Source organism: Crinia signifera, chromosome 4 (assembly GCF_055691185.1).
Source record: "Crinia signifera chromosome 4, ASM5569118v1, whole genome shotgun sequence".
NCBI lineage: Eukaryota > Metazoa > Chordata > Amphibia > Anura > Myobatrachidae > Crinia > Crinia signifera.
The window spans coordinates 32855006-32880720 of NC_139220.1; the positions used below are offsets into that span (position 1 = coordinate 32855006).

A 25715-nucleotide genomic window follows, 5' to 3' on the forward strand; every position below is an offset into this window, starting at 1 on the left:
GAGAGCCTGGCCCTAACTGTCACTTTTGACACTGTGGCAGTTAGGAGCTGATTGGCTGGTACTTTATCTCTCTCCAGTTTATCAAGGCTTAGTACCTCTGCCCATCTGTCCATGTACACATGTGCAGTTTGTGGATATCCACAAAATCTCTCAGCCAATCAACTTCCGCCCATTTATTTGAATAGGATTGTTAGATTCTCCTGACCCCCAGCGCTCCTGCAGCCTGTTCCCCACGTGCCGCTCCCTGGGAGTCCTTACATGTGATTAATTGAATGCTATTTATTGCATGTAAAAATGGAACATCAAGTGCCAAATCGTATGTGAGCCCTCCCGGGGAGCTGCCAGGAGAGCTCAAAGAAAATCGAGTACGACTTGTCTTTAGGACAGGTCGGCCTAGTGTATGGAGGGTTGCCTATTTCTAAAGTTTCCTCTCAGGGAGAAGTCCGGAGAGGAGACTGTCAGCAGCACTTTGGGTGCGGGGCCTGATGTAGAATCATCAAGACCCACCCCCAGTACTGCAAATCCCTCTATTTGTGGGTCTTCGAGGAGGGGGCGGGGCTAAATGATGCAATTTGCATCTTCAACAGACTGCAGGAAATTAATGCTGCTGCTCTAGAGATGGGGTGAGACCGTTATCTGGGAGGGTTGCCCACCCTTCCGGGGACCCGGGAGGGGGACCCAATTTTTCGGGGGGGGTTAGGCAACCCTGCTTTAGAATCAGGCCTGTTCAAGAGGAACGGATGATTTTTGCATTCATTATTGGCAATTAACCAAAACTAGTTCTCAGATTTGTCACCAGGCCCGGTTATTATATCCTGCCGGTAGGTGCACCTTTTTCTCGCGGCCTATTATGTTACTAAGTTATGACGTATATTTCAGGGTCCTTTGTATTTCTCTGACTGCCATCCCCAGGTGGGAATCAGATCTGGCTTGTGGGCTTGCAGAAAATAATAGTACAATATTTGCAGTGCAGTAAGACTGAGTGTGACTGTTATTCTTTCTCCGGGGGAGAGGGAATGGGCGCGTGGGAGATCTGGAGAGAGGAAGGAAGTCTGAAATTTTAACAATAGCTGGAAACAGACAAGAAGATGGAAACTGGCAGCTAGCAGGCTTGGGCGCTGGAGCGCAGCTGCTGGTTTGCATGGGCACAATCGATTACCATTGATAGAACAAAGGCTGGCTTCATTTCTTACCATTGATTTACCTTCATTGTTCTAAACCGTTCTGGATATATAATATAATTACAGTGTGCCCATCACCTACATACTGTGCAAACAGGCGTTTGTAATCTATTTACTCCATTGGAATCAATGACATCACTAAGGTATGAGGTATGAGATCATTGGCGTAACTATACTTTAGGCGCCTCCCCCCACCGGACATTTTGCCAACCCCCCCCCCCCCCCCCATGTAAAATAAAGCCCACCCCCCCCTACTTAAAATTATGCCCGCCGCCCTTGCCTCTAACCCCACTGTTTACCCCTCAGCTCGCTGCCACCATGCCGGGACCTACAGATCTACTTGTCTGCGGTCCCGGCTCTCCTCCTGGAAGGCTTCTGTTAATGAAAACAACCCTCACAAAATGCCTGCCCCTAACAAATGGACAAAACCATGTGCACTGCAGGTGGGGCAGATGTAACATGTGCAGAGAGAGTTACATTTAGGTGGGTTATTTTGTTTCTGTGCAGGGAAAATACTGACTGCTTTATTTTTACACTGCAATATAGATCTCACTTTGAAGTAAAACCCCACCCAAATCTAATTCTCTCTGCACAAGTTACATCTGCCCCACCTGCAGTGCACATGGTTTTGCCCATTTGAGTAGGAATTTGCCTTTGCGAGTGAACCAGAATAAGGGCCATCATGTCTGCCTCCCTTGCTGTGGACATTCTTCCCATTGTTATTTTTCCATGGATCCAAGAGGCATGCATGTGTTTTAAATTTAAAATGAGCATTTGCCAGTGCTTTAGTTATTAACTATAGAGAGATCAAATATCTATATAGTAGTTGTAGGTTTGTCCCGTCTCCTCAATGCACGCCGTGAAATACTGAGCCTGCACCCCAATGGCTCTCACTGCGAGACGGGACAGAACTAGAAGAGAGGGTTCGGCTGCCCAGACTGGGGTAAGTAGAAATTGACCCAATGACCCATAACCTTCCTCATAGGCCCGCCGCTAATTGTGGCATTTTGTGGCTATGGCGGTGGGGCCTCCCAGACAGCAGTCCTTATACGTCAGCAAGTATCATGTCATATGTATATTAGTTTATTGTTTTTTGGGTCACTTTAGTCACCACCCCTCTGAACCCCACGGCACCTACACTTACCCCGGGTGTGGGTCATTGTGCCCAATTCAGATCAACAAGCACTGGGTCAACCACTGAAGGTCGACAGGATTTAGGCCGACACCAGAAGTAGGTCGACATGGTTAACGTCGACAGGGTTGGAATCTCAACATAAGCATTAGGTCGACAATAAGAAGGTCAACAGTTGGGCATGCTATTTTATTCTCCAACCACTCCGTAGTGGATGGTAGGGCATGAAATTCCGCCTGTCAACCTTACCCATGTCGACATATGTCAGGTGTTGACATAAGTCCTGTCATCCTTCAGTGGTCGACATAATTTATGTTGGCCTTAATAAGGTCTACCTAATGACCATATCCCGTGAGGGGGGGGGGGGGGGGGTAAATTACACAATTTCATGCCAGGACAGATCCAGGATTTGCACCATTTACTCTGCGGTGCCTACCTACAGTGTAGACTGAGGAGGTGCTTGGAGATGACATCATCTCCAAGCGCTGGGACCGCAATCACCCCCGCCGGGACCACTGATCGCCGTGCTGGGGGTAAGACCAGCACCAAGGTAAGCTGCTGGGCTGCCCCCAGCCCCTATGCACCCCCCAAGCCCCCATCCACGAGGTGAATGGATGCCGCACACAGGCATCCATTCACCTCCTCGCTGCCTTCACTGTTGTCTGCAGAGTACAGCAGACAGCAGTGGAGGCTGTGTGCGCCCCCTCCCCCCACCCAACCGCAGGACAGAGGTTGGGCTTCCCCCATTGATTTAAATGCGAGCCGGGTTGGTTGACCCGGCGTACCTGTCTACACTGCACTCTACCCAGGTCCTAGCCGTGTTCAACCAAGGTCAGGACCTGGGTAAAGTCCCATGTAAATGGACATGGGTTGACCCATTTACACCGCCGCTGACCCGGGTCTGACCCGCCACTGACCTGGGTTTTTGCAGTGGTGTTAAAGGGGTATTAGTGAGCTCCCGAACTCCCAAATACCCATACGCACGATTACCCGAGTCCCATCCGCGTGGTGTGGGCACCTTTGCTGTTTATTGAAACCCTATTGTATTCATTGCTTGTTGCAAAACGAGACACGACGCTGTAGCTTTCTATGAATGACAAATGTGTATTGGAGAACAAAAGGTGCAGTATGTTCAAGTGGGGCTTTGAAGTTGGGTTGAGATATCTGTTCGATCACTTGCTCGTGTGCAACTCTTACAATCTAAGAACTAATTCAATTAGTGCATTTTACACAAATCAACAAAAAGCCATTGATGTTGTGTCAGTTTATGAACAAATATGGATGCACTGATTGGCCACAGATGCACAACATTTTCCACAGGAAGTTTTTAAAAGAGGGGCATGCAGGGTAATTTCCTCCTGCTCCTTTATTAAGCGATCCATGTGTACTGCGCCAGGCAGAAAGTAGTTACACATTATTAAGAGAAATATGGGATTTTCACAGCAGTTTTGTTCTATATGTACGGCTGGGGATCTTAAAGAGTTGCACAGTGGTTAGTATCGCTGCCTCTCAGTGCTAGCGCCATATGTGGGGGGCTGTGGCATCGGTTCAAGCAATGTGGGGGGCTGTGGCATCAATATATCTGATGCGTGGGGGGGTCCCCTGCTGCTTTCTGCTTGCAGATGCCTGGCGGAGGGGGAACGGGAGCTGGGAGCCCGCTTGAAGGCCCATGGGAGGTGCTGTGCTGTGCGCTATCGCGGCCATCTTGGATTTGGGCAAAGTGCTGCAGCGAGTTTTGTGCCCAAATCAAAGCATTTTCCATGCATGGGGGCAGGGCCTAATGATGGAATTTTACTGACACCGCCCCTGTTGCCTCCCACTGGCTCCTCCTCTCCGAGCTTGTGCAGTAAAGGCTTCCAGGACTTTTCATTTATGCAAAAAAAACGCTCATCTGCGGGAACATCACCGCTGCGTCTGTCTGTGAATCAGGGCCATAGGGAGTGAAGCAAAACCCATAAACCAGGCACATCCAAGCTATGGCCCTCCAGCTGTTGTGAAACTACAAGTCCCATCATGCCTTGCCACAGTTTTGCTATAAGGAAATGCTAAAAATATGGCAAGGCATGCTGGGATGTGTAGGAGGGCCACAGTTTGGACACGCCTGCCATAAACAGTGACTAGCAAAATCCTATTAGCCTACCAGTATGTTTTTGGATTATAGGGGGAACACAGAGTACTTGGGGAATGGGTCATAGGGTCGACTCAATGGACGTCGACATTCATTAGGTCGACACATGAAGTAGGTCGACATGGTCAGCAGGGTATAAAGGTTGACATGAGGCTTTAACTTTTCTTGTCGACATAGTTGACAGGATACCGTCTAAGTGTATTGGGTCTTTTTGATTCGGTTATGGCGCCACGCTACGCATTGCACACCGGTATATTATCCCACCATGCCGCAGTGGATTGTAGGGTATGAAATACTGGCTGTTGGCACAAGTCGGCTTAAAAAAAATGTGAAAAACTCATGTTGACCTTCCCATTGTCGTCCTAATGTTTGTGCCGACCTAGTGACCGTATCCAGAGTACATGTAGAAAACCTGTGCTTAGGTGGGTGGGGTTTTTCTTCAAAGTGAGATCTATATTGCAGCGTAAAAATAAAGCAGTCAGTATTTTCCCTGCGCAGAAACAAAATAACTCAACCCAAATCTAACTCTCTCTGCACAATTAACATCTACCCCACCTGCAGTGCACATGATTTTGTCCATCTAAGAAGGAATTTGACAGAAATAGTGAACCAGAATAAACCCCATAGGGAGCAGCACGGTGCAAAATCTTGGAGGTGGGAGTAGGTGGGAGTAAGAAGGAGAGGTGGCATTAAACAGTGGAGTGGAGAGGACGATGGGGGACTGGGTGTAAAGAGAGATATGCTCAGATTGTAAATTGGGGGATTGGTGAGGGCAGTGGCGTAACTATAGTCCCGCAGCCCCCGCGGTGGCGGGGAGGCGCTAGGCAGGTGTGGGCGCCTGGGGGGGTCTGCGGGACTATAGTTACCACCTGGTCCCGGCTCCCGACACCTGCCCTCCCCCTCCTTACCCCATTGCCGCCGGCACCGCTGCCTCTAACCCGACACGCAGATCTGTGTCGGGTGACGGGCGGTCCCCGGCTCCGGCTGCAGTGCAAATATAATAAGAGACACTCGGAAAATGGCTGCCCCCATAATGCTGTATGGGGGGCAGCCATTTTCCGAGTGTCTGTTATTATATTAGCACTGCAGCCGGAGCCGGGGACCGCCCGTCACCCGACACAGATCTGCGTGTTGGGTTAGAGGCAGAAGCGCCGGCGGCAATGGGGACGGGTAAGGAGGGGGTTAATATTTCGGGGGGGGCGCCCAAAATGTCCGGCGGGGGGGCGCAAAAAAAGTAGTTACGCCTCTGGGTGAGGGCTTTTTATGTGAGTGTGAGAAGCTTAATTGTATTCTGAAAGGGAAGGGGAGCCAGAGTAGGGCTTGGAAGAGACGGGAGGGTTGTTGCGTTTATTAATTCATATCTCAGGGAGTTGTAGCATTTTATCATTTTATTATAACAGATAGATGCTGCGAGGTGGCCGTTTGGGGGTGGACTTAAAGGGAAAGAATTATCAAAAAGAGATGAAGTGCAGAAAGATAAAGTACTAACCCATGAGCTCTTAACTGTCATTTTGTAAACTGTGTATGAAAATGACAGGAGATGATTGGCTGATACTTTGGGCCGGATTCGGACCTGTCAGCAAGGCTGCAATTTTTGTAAATGGACAAAACCATGCTGCGCCGCAGGTGGGGCAGATGTAACCGGTGCAGAGAGAGTCAGATTTGGGCGGGGTGTGTTCAAACTGAAATCTAAATTGCAGTGTAACAATAAAGCAGCCAGTATTTACCCTGCACAGAAACAAAATAACTCCCCCAAATGTAACTCTCTTTGCTCATTTTACATCTGCCCCACCGGCAGCGCAGCATGGTTTTGTCCGTGGGCAAAAATTGCAGCCTTGCTAACAGGTCTGAATCAGGGGGCATGGGTCATAGCGTCGATAGTATTTAGGTTGACACATGAAATAAGTCAACTCAACATGCATTAGGTTGACATGGTCATTAGGTTGACACAAGCTTTAGGTCGATGGGGGGGAATGTTGACATGAGTTTTTCATTATTTTTTGGCGTCTATGTTGACATAAGTCGACATGGGCACCATATATAGTAAGTGTACTGTGCGTGTAATGCACACAGAGGCCAAGTAGATGGCGTGGGGCAGCAGACAGAGCCCTACGGAGCAGCCGATAAGCCACAAGTTCTGTTTGTGATAACAGTAATGGTGCTTACAGTTCATTTCTCAGCTGTTGTCACTTCCCTTTCCTTTTCCTTTACATAAGAGCCCCGATGCCTAGTGCAGAAATGATGGTCCAGGCTGGGAGGATGCCCAGATCCTAGCACGCAGCAGCAGCAGCAGCCGCAGCAGCACTGACAGGGGCCTGCATCCAGCCAGAGCTGCTTCCCTGAGACAGCACATGTTGGGAGAGAGGAGATGGCCATCGCTAGAGCTGTGATCCAGGTAACTGTAACCAGGGGCTGGAAACGTCATTGCAGAGGATGAAATCAGTGTAGTGATATTGTGGTGTGTGCAGGCAGAAGGCACCGAGTGCGGGATCCTGTGACACAATGCATCTATTATGTTGCTTGTATAGCAACGCCAGGTCCAGCCGGATATAAGACAAGGCTCAGCCACAGCCTTTTCTTCCGAGCTGTTTTTGGGTTATAGTAGTCGGCAAGTTCCCTAATTCTGCCCATTGATGATCATCTGCAACACACTGTAATGAATACACAAGAAGCACACAGGCTATGCAGAGAAATGACAATGTGTGTTAATTGTTGGCACATATGTTGTTCAAGTGCTTATCTCTCTCTCTCTTTCTCTCTCTTTCTCTCTCTCTCTCTCTCTCTCTCTCTCGGGTAAAGAGGCGATGTTGCCCAATTCAGCCAATCAGATTCTGTCTATCATTTTCTAGGATGCAATAGATAAATGAAAGACAGAATATTATTGGTTACTATGGCCAATTTTTCCCCTCTGTCTTCCACACATGACCCAGCGCCATCCTATAGAAACTGCATGAGAATGACCACAGCTAATATGGCTGCATAGAATCCTTCATATGGGGGTCAGTATAACCCTATTTTATAATATCAGAACGATACCAGAAACCATCATTCCATTTGTCCCCGAATGCTCATTATTAATAATCTGTTTAATTAAAAGCATGAAATCTTTAAGCCTGTACACGTATAAAATACATATTCTGTATGAGTGCATTCGGATTATCATAAGGAATATTTACCCAATCTCACGGAATGCTGGGAGAGTAGCAGACTGTAAGAAGAGAGGACCGCCTTCAAGGATCTGTGGAGGCGGAGCTTGGTGCCACGATTTACATGAATTGTGTCATCAAGGTCCACTGCCCCAGTGTCCCTAGAATTGCAAAAGGTGCGAAATAGATACCCAAGGTTGCATATTTAAATTGGTGAACAATTCAAATCCTTATTTATTAATAGTTATTTGAATAGCGAAGAAAAAACTGGAGATAAAGTGGTCGGAGATAACGAACCAGCCAATCAGTTGAGTTAGAAATATGAGAGTTGAGAGTTGATTGGCTGTTTTTTTTATCTCCTTCCACTTTATTTCCACTTTATCTCCAGTGTATCACTTCACCAGGCTTAATACATCTGCCCCAGTGTTTGTTATTCACATCAGTCCCTGCCCCAGTGGAGCTTACAATCTATATTCCCTATGACATAGACACGCACACAAGAGATGATTTTTTTCTCAGAAGCCATTTCATCCAACAATATATTTTTGGATAGTCAGTCGAAACCAGAGTACCCGGAGGAAACCCACGCAAGCACGGGGAGAATATACAAACTCCACACAGTTAGGGCCATAGGGGAATCAAACCCAAGACCTCAGTGCTGTGAGGCAGTAATGCTAACCATTACACCGTTCGGGCAGCCTTGATGAAGAAAGCCATCTTTGTTATGCACTGCGTTGCAAAACTATAATCAGTGGTATTCCTACCCGCATGCCTTCGCTATTCCTAACTCTACTTCCTAAGGCACATTCTCCTCCTCCACAGACATTTCTGTCATGCTCTGCAAACCGATGCACAATGATGGAAATATAGGAACACATATGTACAGTAGGTCAAGGTGCACAGCCAAGGGCGTAGCTACCATAGAGGCAGGGAGTACAACTGCTCAGGTAGTCCTTTACATTCTGGCTACAGGGTGTAGTTGGCATCCTGAAAGACAAGGTGCCGATGGTCTGCATGCCAAATATGTGTGCTCTATATAAGAAACTGTTAATAAATAAATAATACCAGCTCCGGAATCCCAACACCTGTTACAATGGCCATTCTGACTGACTGCTGCTGATACCAAACATTCCTCACTGTAGGCAAGTGCACCTCATCAGCTTGTCCGATCTTCCACACAGAAGCGAGATGCTCTTCTTTAACACTCACTGAGAAAGCGGCACTTCATTCATTCACCCCCCACCCCATCTACCCTCTTTCATAGCAGGCCTCAACACTCCATAGAGTACATTTACCACAACCATCTTCCTGCAGCCTCAGTTTATTGCAGCTGCTGTTTACCTCTTCCTTAGATACACACAATCTGTGTCCGGCAATCCCATAATCTGAGGTCAGTGCAGATCCTTCGGCTCCTCCCATATTCGCTCCCCCCATTCCAAGCAGGATCCCCAGGATCACTCACCACTTGCTGATGACTGCTCTTCCTGCAGGACTGTGATGTCCTACACAACACATTTATTGGCAAGCTGCTCAATCAGACTGGACTGTGAAGTCCTACAAGAAGTCTAGCAGTTGTCTTAGTAGTCAGTTTCCAGAAAAGAGCCGTCTTCTTTGGTTTCAGCAGCTTAAGGTAAAAACTAGAGATGTGCAGGTCCGGATTTACTGTCGACAGGTTCGGATGGTTATCGGCTGTCACATGATTTGGCTCCAAAACATGTGACAGCCAAATAGCCAATAAGATCCCATTTTGAGATCAAGGTAAATCCGGACCTGCACATCTCTAAAACACGTTCCAGAGAAGAGAATCCCACCAGGCTTATACCTGGGATGGAAGCTTTCAAGCAGGGCTTAAAGTGGTCCTGAAGAGATGGTGGAACTCATTGCCCCTTTCATGACATACGCTGTGACATAAAAGGAAGCTTGTAGGACCTGGGGAAGGGGGAGATAACTGCAGCTCGTCATCATCTATTCATATGAGTGGTGGTGGGACAGGCTTTTTATTGGATTACGGTGAAAGGCCGCGGTGTAGGTGGAACTAGTTTCCGCTACCATTACAGGTGGTGGAACTTAGAACCACCCCGTTCTCCCCACTTTAACCCCTGCTTTCAAGGTAGACACATTTTCATTTCAGTGGATGATTTTCAATAGAAACAGTAATTAGAGGATATTATGAGACTGAATGAGGATATAAATATTCTATTTTCTAAAGAGAATATAACAAATATTTAAAAATAATATCGCTGATAACTGATAATGATAACTCCATAAAAATCATTGCAGTTATTACTTAAAGAATGAAGTCTTTATTCTTCCTGGTTTCCCCCATTATGTAGGGCTGCATGCACAATGCATGTGATGAGCAGCAGTCACGTACTAGCCACATGGCATACTGACATAGCGTGCAGCAATGATAAACAGCCATTTATTAAGGCATTTAAGCCTCTTACGGGATACCATAACATTGTGCAGTTACCGTGGGAAGCCTATATCTTCACATTCATCTTTAGTTATTAAACATTAAATATTTTTCGGTACTTGTTTCCTAGCACGGCGCCAGCGATGAAATTGTATCCATCGGGTCCCAAAAAATCGCGTTGATCGCATCGCATGCAACCAAATCGCATGCGACGCGATCAACATGATTTTTACATTGGCCCCAATGTTTATTGCCCCCCAGACCCCAATTTTCATTGTTTCCCCACCCTGATGGGTCAAATAGCCCCCCATTGTTAACGCCACCCCATGATGAACGCCAACCCGAAGCGTTGCGTGCGCAGCGAGCCCGTGAGGGGTGGCGGTACGCGTCCTCCGACCTTTTCATACCCCCACTATCCACGTCGGCGTGGAGATGACTTTATATAGTGTGACGAGCGCAGGGAGCCACGGAGCCTGAAGCGTGGCGATCGCATTACTTCACAGGTATTACGCGTCCCCTCGCTTCGGGCTCAGTGGCTCGCTCCGCTCGCCACACTATATAAAATCGGCTCCACGCCGACGTGGATAGTGGGGGTTTGAAAAAGTCAGAGGACGCGTACCGCTGCCCCTCGCGGGCTCGCTGCGCTCGCCATGCTTCAGGTTGGCATTCATCGTGGGGTGGCCTAAACAATGGGGGGGGCATTTGTCATGTAAATTACCCATCAGGGTGGGTATACAATGAAAAATCGGGTCCATTGGCCCATTTAACATTGTTCCCTATGTAAAATCGGGTCCATCGCATCGGTCGCATTGTGGCGGGCTGTCAGCAGAGGCCTGGCAGGCAGCGGGAGGCTCCTGCGCATTGGCAACCTACCCTGCCATGGCTTGTTAACCAGGTTTAACCCGCTAAAAACCCTGCTTGCTTCCCGGATAACAATCCCGGGTCTAGTGAGCAGGGATTCTTCTTACCTTACCTGAAATCAGAGTTTTTTTACATGGTCACCAATTGACAAAAAATTCTGGGTCGTTGCGCGTTTTTTTAAGTGGAAAATGGGTAATATAGTAGGTAGCGTTGTCTGTAACTGACCAGGACATTCTGTATCTCTGCATTGTTTGAAGTCCTTCAACAAGTCGGTCTTCTTATCTTTAAATTCCAGCATTAGTGCAAATACCGGCTGTAGATGGATGATCGGCCTTTGTTCTTTCCATCAACTGAAGTCTACTGACCTCAATCACTAGTGACATATGTATACAATGCACAGCACCAGGACAGACTCATCATGACTCACTGTGAACCATAAATCTGTGGTCAGGTAACATAAATAATTAAAGAAGAATTATTCCTTGTCATCATAACCTCCGCTGTAGAGCTGATTTAGATGAAGGATACATAAATGTGCTTACTGTGAGAAGGATACATAAATGTGCTTACTGTGAGAAGGATACATAAATGTGCTTACTGTGAGAAGGATACATAAATGTGCTTACTGTGAGAAGGATACATAAATGTGCTTACTGTGAGAAGGATACATAAATGTGCTTACTGTGAGAAGGATACATAAATGTGCTTACTGTGAGAAGGATACATAAATGTGCTTACTGTGAGAAGGATACATAAATGTGCTTACTGTGAGAAGGATACATAAATGTGCTTACTGTGAGAAGGATACATAAATGTGCTTACTGTGAGAAGGATACATAAAGTTGAGGGAACTTCTTGTAAATATACCGTTTACAAGTAGAAAGGAACTGATTGGGAAACATGTATCAAAGAGAAGCAACGTAGAAAAAGATAATGTTTCAGTCATTCAGTTTCTGTCAATTTTCAAACACGGGTGTATATGTACTAAGCTTTGGAAAGACATAAAGTGGATGGAGATAAAGGGGGTGGTTTTGATTTAATCGGTCCCCCCGCACGTTCGCAAGGGGGACCGATTTTTCGTGACTTTGCATAGGCAGATATTATTCACCGGGCGCTCGCATACAACCGTGTGGTTGGGGGTTTCATGGGCGTTCTCGCTGAGCGTCCTCATGGTAATTCCCCAATGACGCATGTTTTGGGGGGGGGCGAGCAGCTGACGTAGACGGATGTCAGCTGCCCGCCCGCTTCCCACATGGGGTGCCCACAGATCAGAGACACTACAGTGGTGTCTTAGATCTGCGAGCGCTGAAGAAATCATTTAATGCTAAAACTTCCATTCGCAGCCGTGCGGGGGGTCGCGGCATGCAGGTGCGGGCAGCTGTGCGGGCGGCATCTGGGGATTCACGAAGCTGCAAAATTCGCTGGGTGACGTCATTCACCGGATCCTTCCCCCTTCAGAAGCGGGCTCCGGGGGATCTTGTGGCTGATTCGCTCCATAGACCCCTATGTTATGAATTTAACAAAGTCTACATGTGCGCTTTCTAAATGGAGTCCTTGGTATACAGGCTCAATTACTGTACGAGGACTGTGTTTATGTGCTAGTCACTCACATTACACTACGGATAAGTGCTATCAACCTAATCTTATCCAGCAAATTTGGGGGCTTACTTATCAATGAGCCGATCAGCTCATAGCTGTCATGCGTTTCAAAAATGATAGTTAGGAGCTGATTGGCTGGCGCATCATTTATTATACGCAAGGCGTTTCATCGCCCTCAATAAGTTTTATCACCAGTTAATAAATGGGCCCCTTAGCCTGATTCATTGTAACCTAAGTGCTCCGCTATTCCTGGCTAATGTTATTCATAGAAACATAGAATGTGACGGCAGATAAGAACCACTTGGCCCATCTAGTCTGCCCCTTTTATAAACATGTTACCTCAAACCATATTTGATCCTTATTGCTTTGTAAGGATATCAATATGCCTATCCCATACCTCCCAACTGTCCCGGTATTTGGGGACATTCCTGCGTCCAGCCTGGGGCCGCCAGGTGGGGGCCTGAAGAGAATAGACGCTGTGCGCATGCGCACAGTGTCTATTCAGCAGCACAGAGTGGCGGGAATTGGGGGCGTGGCCTTAGGACTTGTCATCCCACGAGGCCATGCCCCCTTTTCGGACGCGCTCTCCCGATCAATGAGGTCAAAAAGTTGGGAGGTATGCTATCCCAAGCATGTTTAAATTGTACTACTGTATTTGCGTCTACCACCTCTGATGGGAGGCTATTCCACTTATCTACTAGTCTTTCTGTGAAGTAATTCTTCCTCACATTTCCCCTGAATCTTCCTCCCTCTGGTGTCAGTGCATGTCCTCGTGTTCTGCTGCTCCTCTTCCTGTGAAGAATGTCTCCCACCTGTACCTTGTTAAAGCCCTTGATATATTTGAAGATTTCTATCATGTCCCCCCTTTCCCTTCTCTGCTCTAAAGTATACCAGGGTTGCCGACTTTTTCAGTCTTCTCTCCGGGAGAAGCCCGGAGGGGAGACTTCCAGCTGCCGTCCGGGGGGCGGGGCTTGAGTGTGACATCATTAAGCCCCGCCCCCATTATGTAAAATAATCCAATTCACGGATCTCCGTGGAGGGGGCGGGGCTAATATGACGCGATTGTGACATTTTAGCTCCGCCCCCTCCTCTGTGACCCGTGGATTGTGGCGTTTAAATGCAGAGGTCAGGGGGAAGACGGAGCAATCGGTGGGTGGCGTGGTGGTCCCCCGGAATCCGGGAGGGTTACCCGCCTTTCCGGGGGGTCGGGAGGAGGACCCGATTTTCGGGATCCTCCCGGCCATTCTGGGAGGGTAGGCAACCCTGAAGTATACATATTAAGATCTTTTAGTCTTTCCAGGTAAGTTTTGTGATGTAGGCCATGCACCATTTTAGTTGCCCTTCTTTGTACAGTCTCTAATGTGTTTATATCCTTCTGGAGATATGGCCTCCAGAACTGAACACAGTACTCTAGATGAGGTCGTACCAACGACCTATACAGTGGCATTGAAGGGGTTAATACAATTAGTGAGCTGCACATGTCACATTTCTCCTGGGAGCTTTGTAAGATCAGGGAGCAGAGCGGAGCAGATAAGAGGTGGAAATGTCTAAAAGTTACAGATTTCCCTCTTCCTACATTTTTCTTGTGGGGTCTGGTTTTGCAGCATTTTGACCTCTCTCATGCTCTGGCTGGGGACACACATGATATTCTGGCTCCTCTCCTACGCCGATTGTTAGACCTCAGAGAGTTCGCCTCCATAAGTCTAGACACCACTTTATTTTATGTGTGTTTACAGAAAAAAAGAGACGTCAGGCTTATGTTTTCCACACGTAAGATGTCAGCGGTGTCTCCAAAATGCCAGAAATATTTTCTTTGTTACATCAATATTACATCTACAGTAGCAACAAGTTTGTGACATTTCCACATTTCCACATTTTTTAGCATTTAAACGAAATAAATAAATATGACCAGTCAGATCATTAAAGCGCAACAAAAATGTTCACAGCACCTAAGTCCCAGGTGCTGAACTTATACAGTATGGGCCTTATTCTAGTTCACTCTTTCTGACAAAAACCTTCTTAGATGGACAAAACCATGTGCACTGCAGGTGGGGCAAGTGTAAAATGTGCAGAGAGAATTAGATTTGGGTGAGTTATTTTGTTTCTGTGCAGGGTAAATACTGGCTGCTTTATTTTTACACTGCAATATAGATCTCACTTTGAAGTAAAACCCCACCCAAATCTTATTCTCTCTGCACAAGTTACATCTGCCCCACCTGCAGTGCACATGGTTTTGTCCATCTAAGAAGGATTTTGGGGACGCGCGAGGGGACGCGCATTACTTCACAAGTATTACGCGCCCGCTCGCCACGCTTCGGGCTCGGTGGCTCGCTGTGCTCGCCACACTATATAAAGTCAACTCCACGCCGATGTGGATAGTGGGGGTATGAAAAGGTCGGAGGACACGTACTGCCGCCCCTCGCGGGCTCGCTGCGCTCGCCATGCTTCGGGTTGGCGTTGATAGTGGGGTGGCGTTAACAATGGGGGGCATTTGAACATAGTCATTAACCATCAGGGTGGGTGTACAATGTAAAATCGGGTCTGGGGGGGCATTTAACATAGGAATCAGGCATCTGGGTACCTGTACAATTAAAAATCGGGTATAATCGCGTCTCATCGCATGGCATGCGATCATATGGCATGGCATGCGATGCAACGCGATTTTGTGGTTGTACAATGCCCTGCGATGGAAATCGGGGGTGCCGTGATAATACACAAGTACCTGTTTTTGTATTGCGAGAGGTACCCAGAGAAAACCCACTCTAGCATGGGGAGAATATATAAACTCCACACAGAAAGGGTCTCTGTGGGAGTCAAACTCATGACGTTAGTGCTGTGGGGCAGTAACCAGAACAATATCCTTAAGAGGCCTACACAGGGCCAACATACGGGGAGACCTCTCAGCAACATCACTCAGCACACAGTGATGTGTCAACGCTGTGTGCTGAGCGATCTGTCAGGGACAGTGTTCTCGGGAGAGAACACTGGCCCTGCCTGGCGATATTACTAGTTTTATCCAGCATGCTGAATATTAATCTGCAGGCGATAGATATGCGCATCGCTATCGCTATAGCCCCTTCACACGTAGGGGCATTTTCTGAATGATCTAGTTAGATCGCTTAGAAAATGCCCTTAAATCAGCCCGTGTGTAGACCCCATTACTGTCCCACAGAATGTTCGGTCAGATGGTGACACATAGCGATGCGCCTTTCATTTGCAGTACTTTGTCAAGGCATAAAATTGTAGATAGTAAAGTGCATTGGGTTACTTGTTTATCCTAATTGTAGGTTTTAAGTTGGATCTTGATCTATTCCATCAAATTGACCATGGTCCATCCTTTTTTTTTTTCTTTTTTTTACTCAGTTGTTTACTAATTTGAGCTTATACGGCTGCCACCATCTGACCGAACAATTCTGTGGGACAGTAATGGTGTCTACTCTGTATTTTTAAGCACATTGGGTCAAACTCATGACCGATTTAAGTCATTTATTAGAAAGAGAAGTGCAAAACTATTAAACGGATGCGGTCAGCATCTGGGTGGACGGGATACTGGCAACCAGATTACCAATGTCGGCATCGCTACTTGTAGTCAAGAGATCAGCGTTGGATCACTGACATCAATGAGGATGCCGACGCTGGAATACTGACTGCCGCATCCTGATCATTAGTATGTGGGGTTGTTTAGCGTTAAGGTGGGGGGTAGTTTTAGGCACTAGTGGGGGACTTAGGGTAAGGCTGCAAGTTGGGGTAAGGTTAATGTGAGGCTGCAGGGGTTTGGCTGTGTAGGGGTGTAGGGTTAGTGGGTACAGGGATGGGTAAGTTTACTTACCAGACCCTTGTCTGAATTCCCTCCATCGTGATGCTGCCATCGGTATTCTAAAGGAGGTCATAAACTACTGTGATGTATCACAGCAGTGTATAGCAATCCGATCCCCCGCATGGGGGATGTGATGGCCATACACCTTTCACATGTTTTGTATAGATTTGGGACAATTTATCGGCCTGATCCGTCGGGAACAGGTAAAATCGGTGTAGTGTATGGTGGCCTTAAGCGGGGGCATCCCCACTGCCTGTCATCCGTATGTATTCCTATTAAAATCATGATTTCTGCTGCTGGTGCTACTGAAAGGGTCAGGACATGATTTAATATAGCATCACGTGACACCTCGCATTAGTCATGTGATACATCGTCAGTAGGACAGCAGAGGCTCCTGTTTCTCCTAGCAGTTACACAGATCCTTATGTTTGGCTGCTGGGTATGGGAAAGGTACAGTACTGTATAATATCCAACATGGAAATAGCTAACGGGGCACCAAAGCCAAGTTAAGGAATTTGCTAATGAGCATATTAATAGAAGTGTAAGCTACCTCGGCCACAGTATATTTATGAATGAGTGATATTCTTTTATGAATTACGATAGCATTCACAGCTGGGAGTGCATATAGCATTTACAAGTATATCTAAATATTTGCAGATTGATTACAACAAAGGATATTATTAGTAACAATGACACTGTACTGTTGAATAGCTGATGTTTATATATTTAAGGAACGTATAACACACAGGTAATAGTCAAAATAAAGCCCCATACACACTACAAGATAAAGTGAAAGATATCGCTCAGAAAGGGCTTTCTGAATGATATCTTTCATCCTATCATCTAGTTTGTACACTCAATATCGTTGTTAACGATGATCAATATCTACCGAACATGCAGGTCAATTTGGCAATACAGGTCGGGTCGCTCTTATCCATGTATTCCAAACCGAAATATTCAGAAAACCGTGGTTATTATGGGCCTTATTCTAGTTCACTCTTTCTGACAAAAACCTTCTTAGATGGACAAACCCATGTGCACAACAAAATAACTCACCCAAATACTAAGAAGGATTTTGTCAGAAAGAGTGAACTAGAATATCGCCCTATTTGCCCACTATATAAGTAACATTTAATAAATAAATAGTACCTATAACATCCTCAGTCGGAAAATAGGTTTATATAATACCCCTTTCACATCGCACAGATAACCCGGGTCCCACCTGGGTTGTTGCCGGGTGGACCCATGTCACTGTGCCTTTTGAAAAATCCATGTCCAGCAAAGCGGCACACCAACCTGGGTTAATAGAAGGATTAATCCCGGGTTGGACCCAGGTTGCTCTGCAGTGTGAACGGGTAACCCGGGTCAAGAGACCCAAGTCCCATTCACACTATAGGGAGGAGGCAGCGTCAGCTCCAAACCCCAATGACACACAGCCACTCCACCCAGCTTATATGCTGGGTCGCTGTGGGAAACTTCACCTATCAAATGCCGGGTTGTTTATGGGACTGACACGTGACCCAGCATTTGCGTTGTGAAAGGGGTATTAGTCTCCTATCTATGCAGACATGCTCTGATCATTCAAACCAGGTTCCACTGTCTACATAGACAGTCAAAAGGTTGACCCAATATAGTTGACACGCATTAGGTCAACATGGCAAAAAGGTCGACATATAATATGTAGGTAGCACTAAAGGTCGACGGGTAAAAACGTTTGATAGGTTCACAAAGTCGACATGACAATATCCGACACACATATGGCCGACACAAGTTTTGGGGAAATTTTCATCTTTTTTTCTACTCTGGGTAATTTACCATCCACGTGGTCTATGATCAAGCAAAGTAAACTGTGCTGAGCTGAGCAAGCCACCTTACCCAAAACGTGGCCAGCAAAGCGCGCCCGTGAGGGTATACATTTTTAATAATTGTTGCTTGTGAAGAAACAACCCAAAAAACACTTGTGTCAATTCGTTTTTGTGTTGACCATTTCCTTTTCCATGTCAACATTTTGTCCCTTAAATGATGTGGTTTTTACGTATTACTGTGTATTGCACAACTTCACTTCTGATTTCTGTCCTTTGTTCTCCAGGTTGACCCCACCCTCAGTATGAAAATGGTCCATTGGCAATTTTTTTGGTGAGCAGCGGATTCCTGGCCGCTGTGGCCATGACTTATAGCGGGGATGAAGATTTGGACATTTCTAATTGGCTACTCGCCATCCATCTTGAAAGGTACCAGGATAGCTTTAGGCAGCACGGTTACCACAGAGTAAGAGATATCCTCTCTGTGGACAATGAAGTCCTACAGCAAATTGGTGTCGGTGCCACCGGCCACAGAAAGAGAATCATGAGTCGGTTACGACATGTTTCCGGTGAAACGAGATCGCTCTCCGCTTCGGGGAGCATAGAGAAAGCCAACTCTCTGGATTATCACAACAGAGATGAACAGGGCAATGGACCGGGCAATAAAATGAACACAGATGGAAAAGTAAGCACTTCGGAACCCGTCTCCAAGCCGGTGCCAAAACCTAGAACGGTGTTTAATAAAATAACTGCAACAACAAATAAAGAGTTTACGCCAGCTGTGATGTCCACCACCATATCACCTGTTTGTTTAGACAACCATTCAATTGCTACTAAAAAGTCTTGTATTCAGGAAACGGCTGTTTCAAGAGGAAGCAGCTTGGATGCAGAGGACTGTAACTCGTGTACGGGGCCAAAGCCAGGAGGGGTGGAGCTGGAGGCCGGGACTCCTAAGTATACATCCGCTGGGGCTGGGAAACCATTTCATCCCACTTCTTCTCTGCTTGTGCGTCAGAACAAAGAATCTGCACAGCCTGGCTCGTCTTACCAGCAGCACATGCTTCAGATGGAAGCGGATACCAAACAGTGCTCTGCATTATCGATTTCACCTTCCTTTGCTGGAAGCAGAGAGGAAGTCACCTCCTTTTCAACCAGTCCGACTACTCCGCAGGAAACACTAACAATGATATCCAATGAGATCTATTCCGGGTTTGATCCCAGGACCGGGTCTTTCGGCTGTGCCACAGACATTGAAACACCGCGAGCACATTTAAACCCTCTTGACATGATTAGGCAAGAAACTGCACCAGCACCAGAAAGAATAAAGTAAGTATTACCATTATACCACATCATTATAAAGTAGATGATTTAATGTATCTGTTTAATGGGGTGTTGCGTTAACTGTATATGGGGACTATGATAACGTTGAAATATTACTGTGGGGAACGTATTCCTTGATACCTTAATAAAACACCACAATGTCCACCTTGTCTATGCTTACGTTTTGAGAATTCTTAAATATTCGGGTCTTCTAGATAAAATAAAATCATTACTAAGTACATAAGAGGTTTACAAAATTCAGCAAAAAATAAAATTTACAAAAAGTTTTTTTTATTTTTTTATTTAAGTTTTTGGGTTGGGTTTGCTGCTCTACATTCTACAGCTAATTTAGAGAATGTCGTTTTATTTAATATCATGATGTGTTTTGCGTGTTTTTTGTGGTTATTTTAAGTGGATGCTGCAGCTGCAAATGTAGAAAATAAATAAAATCTAAAATCACAATCGTATAACAGATTTTCAAATCCAATTCAAAATAGTCAGGGAAAACAGCTCAGTAACAGGATGACTCTTTAAATTAACCATTTGGATACCGTAATGGTTTCCAGACAATAAAAACTTTCAAAAACATTCCAAAATAATTTACGGAATACTGATAAAATTAAAAAAAAGGGATGTTTAATGGGACCATGTGACCTGATCTTCTTTTCATTAATATCATTAGACCTTTAATCCATTAATAAGATGGCTTGTATATCGGATAAGATGAGGTTAAAATAAAGTCTGCCTAGGTCTTAGCGATGGGAACAGTGGGTTCCTACAGATAAGTGTACTGAGGGAGCCAAGCATGGAAGTCTTAGATAGCTTCCTGGAGCCAATGGTTAAGGAAAGGGTGGAGATCAAGTTACAGCTGGACTCAGACAATTGAAGGAAGTCTTGACCTTGCTGAAATTATAATAATGACTTTACATAACTTGTTAAAGGCAATAGCTACACCCAAGCTATACCTGCTTTGGGGAGAAAGATCCACATTACATATTTTTTCTGGTGCAGTAGGATTCTCAACATGCATGGAAAATAGGTACTGCTGCAGCAAGAGCAGGGTGGATGCAATATTGTTACATCAGCATTTAAACCTGATTAGTGGCTGCTTCGTTTAGATCGCCGCAGATGAGGAGTTCAACGCTAAAACCAGCCCAAATGAGGAACGCACCGTCACCAAATTCCGGGTGGATACAAGATGGTGTTTCACCAAGGCCTGCGCCTGTAGGCATCTCTGCTTCACCGACCACGTCACGGCTGAGGACAACTGCACCAGTGAGACCAGTGCCAGTTGGTAATCAAACTCATCTTCTGCCAAACCAGAAAAGAAGCATTGCACCTCCTACTTTTTCTACTGCTTCTCTCAGGCCAAATCCTGTAGGAGATTCAGGATCACCCAGGCTTCCACGGACAGGGCATGTTGCTTTCCCACGACCTTCACCGATTGGGCATTCTGCTTCTCCAATGTTGCCCCGTGGGAGGAATTCTCCTTCACAACTGTCAAACAGCAAAAAGACTGACGACATTCATAGACCCATAACTAATGCTCCATCTCCCAAACCAGCAAAGAATAAACCGTCCACAACAGGAATCGCATTACTGCAGAGAACAAAGTCTGTCACAAGAAACACATTTTTACGACCTGCACCGGATGCCAGGAGCAATTCCACAAAATCTCCAGTGGTGGGGACTAATGACGTTTCACTCAGACCCAATCCAGTTGGGAATGCTGGTTGCTGTCCCATTTCATCAACTAATGTTCCATCTCAGAAATCTTTTTTGATGAGATACACAACTCCAAAAAGGCCTCCGGTGCAAAAAGTGGTTCCAGCCACACACTCAGGTCCCGTGAAACCAATTTCTCCTACGCATTTGGCTATATCAGAGCAAGATTACATGAAATTTGTGGCGACTGTCGGCAGTCCTGTTCCAAAGAGACCCACTACTTTGGGAATTTCACCATCTTCAACTCTTAAAAAGACATTTATTGGCAAATCAGTACCAAAAGCAGCATTAAGTGGTTTGCCTACGCCCAAATCTAAGGCAGGAGACCAGGGGTCGTCTGAACCTGCTTCTTTGCCAAAATCAAAGTCATCTGGATGGGTTCCAAGGACAAAATGTACAGGGAATGCTGCCGCACAAAAAGCCAAAGTTACAAAAAATGATTTGTCACTCAAGCCCAAAGAGGTGGAACAGTGCACTCCCGAAAGGACAAAAGTAAAGGGAAATAAGTTTTCATTAAAACAGAAACCGTCGGAAAAATGTGGATTATCAGTGCAGAAATCTCCGGGAAGTGTGACTTTCCAGAGGCCAAAGCTGACAGGAAACAACGGCTCACAACCTCCTAAATGCAGGAATGTTGCGTCAACTCTGAAAAACTCACAGCCAAGTGCTGCTCTGCAAAAGCCTCAGGGGAATGCTGAGGTAACAAGGCCTTTAAGAAATGCTGGCATATCACTATCAAAAGTAATCAAAAACATTCCCTCAGCAAGACCAAAACAAAAGGACACAACAGTGACAATTACTACTGCGACAAGACCACAACCAGTGGGAAATTCTTCCTCTGCATCTAAACCAAAAAATGCAGTATCCTTAAACTCTGGAAAACCTAACGAAGTTATTGTCCGAACTCCACCGAAAACAATAGCAAGCCAGCTCTTGCCAAGGATGCCATTTATACAGAAAAGGTCTCCTTCTAAAATGTCCCTCATGAACACTTCCGTTTCCAGAGCAGGAGAGAACAATTACTTTGTCTGTTCTCCAGGTCGGAAAACTGCTCCTAGTGTAACAGAGGAGGAAGAAGAGGAGGATGAGGATGGTATAATTCCATTGCAGGATGTATCTCCATATGAGGACAGTGATGGTTTGCACAAAACATATACAGACTCTTGGGAGATGGGCCTAACAGAAGAGTCTCTAGAAGCAGCACTTCGGGCAAACGCTTCCACATTTAAACCAATTCAGGATGAACACTTAGTCCTTGTTAGGCCAAGGCTGTTGGGATCTCATTTGTGTGACACATACCTTGACCAAAAATATTGGAGTGCCAAAACAAAAGAAGGGTAGGGGTGAAAACTTTTTGAAAGCGTGTGAGATAAAAGGGGAAAAATATTGTCCTTTTTTTTTTTAACCTTAAACCTCACCCTTGGTTTGGCAGCTTGATGTTGTTATTGTTGTTGGCACCTATTTGTTTATCGTGTTGTGTTTGGGAATTAAATTTTCATTGAGATTTTGCCTACCCGCTGCCAAAAATGTGAGAATTCGGTGCTTTTATTCCATAGTAACTTTTTTGTGGACTTATTGTGGCTAAAAAGATCCATTTAGCAATCACAGGATTGTTACAGCCTCTAGGATTATATCTAGTATTGTGGAGTGCATTTATCAATCAGTGATAAAACTTTTTGTAAATGATAACACTCCAACCAATCAGCTCCCAAGTGTCGGTAAGGAGCTGAACACATGACAGGAGCTGATTGGCTGGAGTACATTTTATCTTATTTAATGAGTTTTATCACTCAATTATAAATGAGGCCCTATGTCTGTACTTTTTTGTGAGGTTCTTAATGTTCCATGGGTAAACACCTCCATGTTAAATACATGACATGCAGATGTGTTCCGCTTAATTGGTGCTGCGTATAGCAGCTTACTATAGCAGGACCGCAATGTGAATGAAGCGAGGCATGACATGCTCGTTCGAATTGCCGCATGCTCCTATACAATTGGCGTAGCGGGAACGTGTGAACGCACACTCGCTGTTATGCTGCAATATCCTTGTTGTTATTCAGGCGCATCAAAGTAATGCTGCCCATACATATCGCATGCAATCCTTCGATTTCGACCGCATCTGGCCGAGAAATCGAATGATTGTATGCATTTTTAAGGGGACATGCGATGCGCGGGCACGCCGGTCGAATGTCGGGTCTCAAGATCTTATGTGCTGCACATAATATCTATCGAATCGCAGGAGGGATCGCATGCGATGCTCGAATGCGATCCGCAGGTGGGGGGTGGAGGGAACGCTTTTCCATAGTGTGGGGATGGGGAGAGGGGGCCGGAGAGACTGCTGGCGACGTGGGAGACGGCAAGCAGAGGGGGGCGTTACGTAGCGCAAGAAGCACTAGAGCTAGCGGGTGGCGGGGGTCAGTCAGTGGTGGCGGCAGAAGTGTTTAAAACACTGGGCAGCCCTCTGATTGGCTGAGCTATCTCAGCCAATCAGAGGGCTGCCCAGTGTTTAAACAATTCTGCCGCCAGCACTGACTGACCCCCGCCGCCCGTTAGCGCTAGCGCTTCTTGTGCTATATAACGCCGCCCTCTTCCAGCACCCGATGTGCCATCTCAAGATGGCATGTGACATCGGGTGTTGCAAAGGGGGCACTTTAGCACCACAAGATGCAATCGGGTTCGATGTCGCATCGAATCCGATCGCACATATGTATGGGCAGCATAAGAATGTAAGAGGACACATCTGCAATCAATAGTCTCAACTAGCTTTATAGGCAAATTAATTTTTAAACAGAAAGGGGTCCATTTATTAATTAGTTTTTAGCTATTTAAAACTCATTGAGTATAATAATTGTCACATTCAGAGGCGTAACTCTTCTCCCCTGAGATCAGTTTATTGAAAGCCGTTGATATCACTTCTGGGCTGCTTGCAGGACAATAGGCATCACACTCTGTTTATTCTAAACATAACTTTTACAAGTGTCTCACCGTGTATTAGAACCCAGGACCTGACCACTAGAAGCAGACACCTTACTGATTGAGCTATTTGCTCCAGCATAATGAGCATGCAGATTCTAGCTATATGAAGTTAGTACACTATATAGCTCTGCCTGATAGTAATGGTTTTGAACAATGATTCAATGATGGCAATTATACGTAGCTAGAATCTGCAGGTGTACAGTGCAGGAGTTACTATCACTAAGATGTCTGCCTCCAGTGAGACAGATCACAAGTTCCAATCCTGGGTATGACAGCTAAGCAATATATTTGTCTAAAATAAATTATATTGTAAATAGGTGAGGTGCAATGCAACAAGATTCATAGAAATATTTTCTGGATTGCACATTATATATATATATATATATATATATATATATATATACCTTGTGTATGTATATATATATATATATATATATATATATATATATATATATACAGACATGGTCGCATTTCACATGTCCACACGTCAGATTTCCACATTGGGAATATGTCGACATTCTGAGAATGTTGCCTTCTGACATAGAAACAGTCAACATTTAGGTGTCAACATGGTTATTGATGACCTGATCCAAAACAGTTCCTATTCTTCTATATTACACACTTGGATGTGGATGCGTCCTTTGAACTTTACACTCTTGCACCTGACTTCCTGCAAGGACAATGAGAGACTACAGAGTGCATCAGAACTATATCAATGTGAATGTCATTTATATGCTCTGCTTACTTTAAGCAAAGAGCTGTGGAAACGGCGATGGCAAAAACTAATTAGGAAATAACCTTTTGTGCAAGGTTGCAACGGACAGAAAATGCTTAATGCAGCTCTTCAAAGAAGGAAGGAGAAACGCATCCGCTCCTAACCATTTCATTTCCAGATATCTCTGCTTAGCGTGAGCCGCGCTCGTTTGTCAGAGCATGACAGGACAACCAATGTACATTTACCACCCGCGGCGCTTTCTTTAGATGTAATGATAAATAATGCAATAATACCCCTTTCACACAGAAAATGAAATACCCGGGTGAAGCAGTTCCACCCGGGAATTTCATTAAATACACGGGTCCTTTTTCTGTGTGAAAGGGCACACCCGTGTCGTGAATCCCGTGTCTCCGACCCGGAAATTGACCAGGGTCGAGGACACGGGATTTATGACCCGTGTTGACCCTTTCACACAGAAGAAATACCCGTGTTATTTAGCAAATTACCAGGTAGAAATTTTCAACCCGGTAATTTTGTTCTTCTGTGTGAAGGGGGGTCAGGCTGCTCCCGGCAAATTGACACGGCATTTGAAATGCAGTGTATTTGCCGGGATTTTCAGACTTTTCTGTCTGAAAGGGGTATAAGACAGTTATGTCTGAGACAAACTTGTATTAATCTGCGTACACTACTGGCTAGTGGAAAACTATATATAATGTTTTACTTTTTATTTTTAAAAGCACTTGTAAGATTGTATCAATGCTATATTTTTATAGGGAAAAAATACAAGGATATATATATATATATATATATATATATACATACACACACACACACACTTTAAGGCTAATTTTCTTCTATTGCACTTATTATGTTTTTCTTGATTTTTGTGTTTCTTAT

The 25715-nt window shown here is 45.4% G+C and overlaps 1 protein-coding gene across 1 annotated transcript in view; it reads left to right on the plus strand.

The window, feature by feature from the left end:
- Nucleotides 1-25715, plus strand: part of ARAP3 (ArfGAP with RhoGAP domain, ankyrin repeat and PH domain 3) — a 123546-nt gene that overhangs the window by 18984 nt on the left and 78847 nt on the right. Inside the window, 1 exon segment of the mRNA XM_083181502.1 lies at nucleotides 18370-19408. Coding sequence (XP_083037628.1) covers nucleotides 18447-19408 — 962 coding nt within the window. The 5' untranslated portion in view covers nucleotides 18370-18446.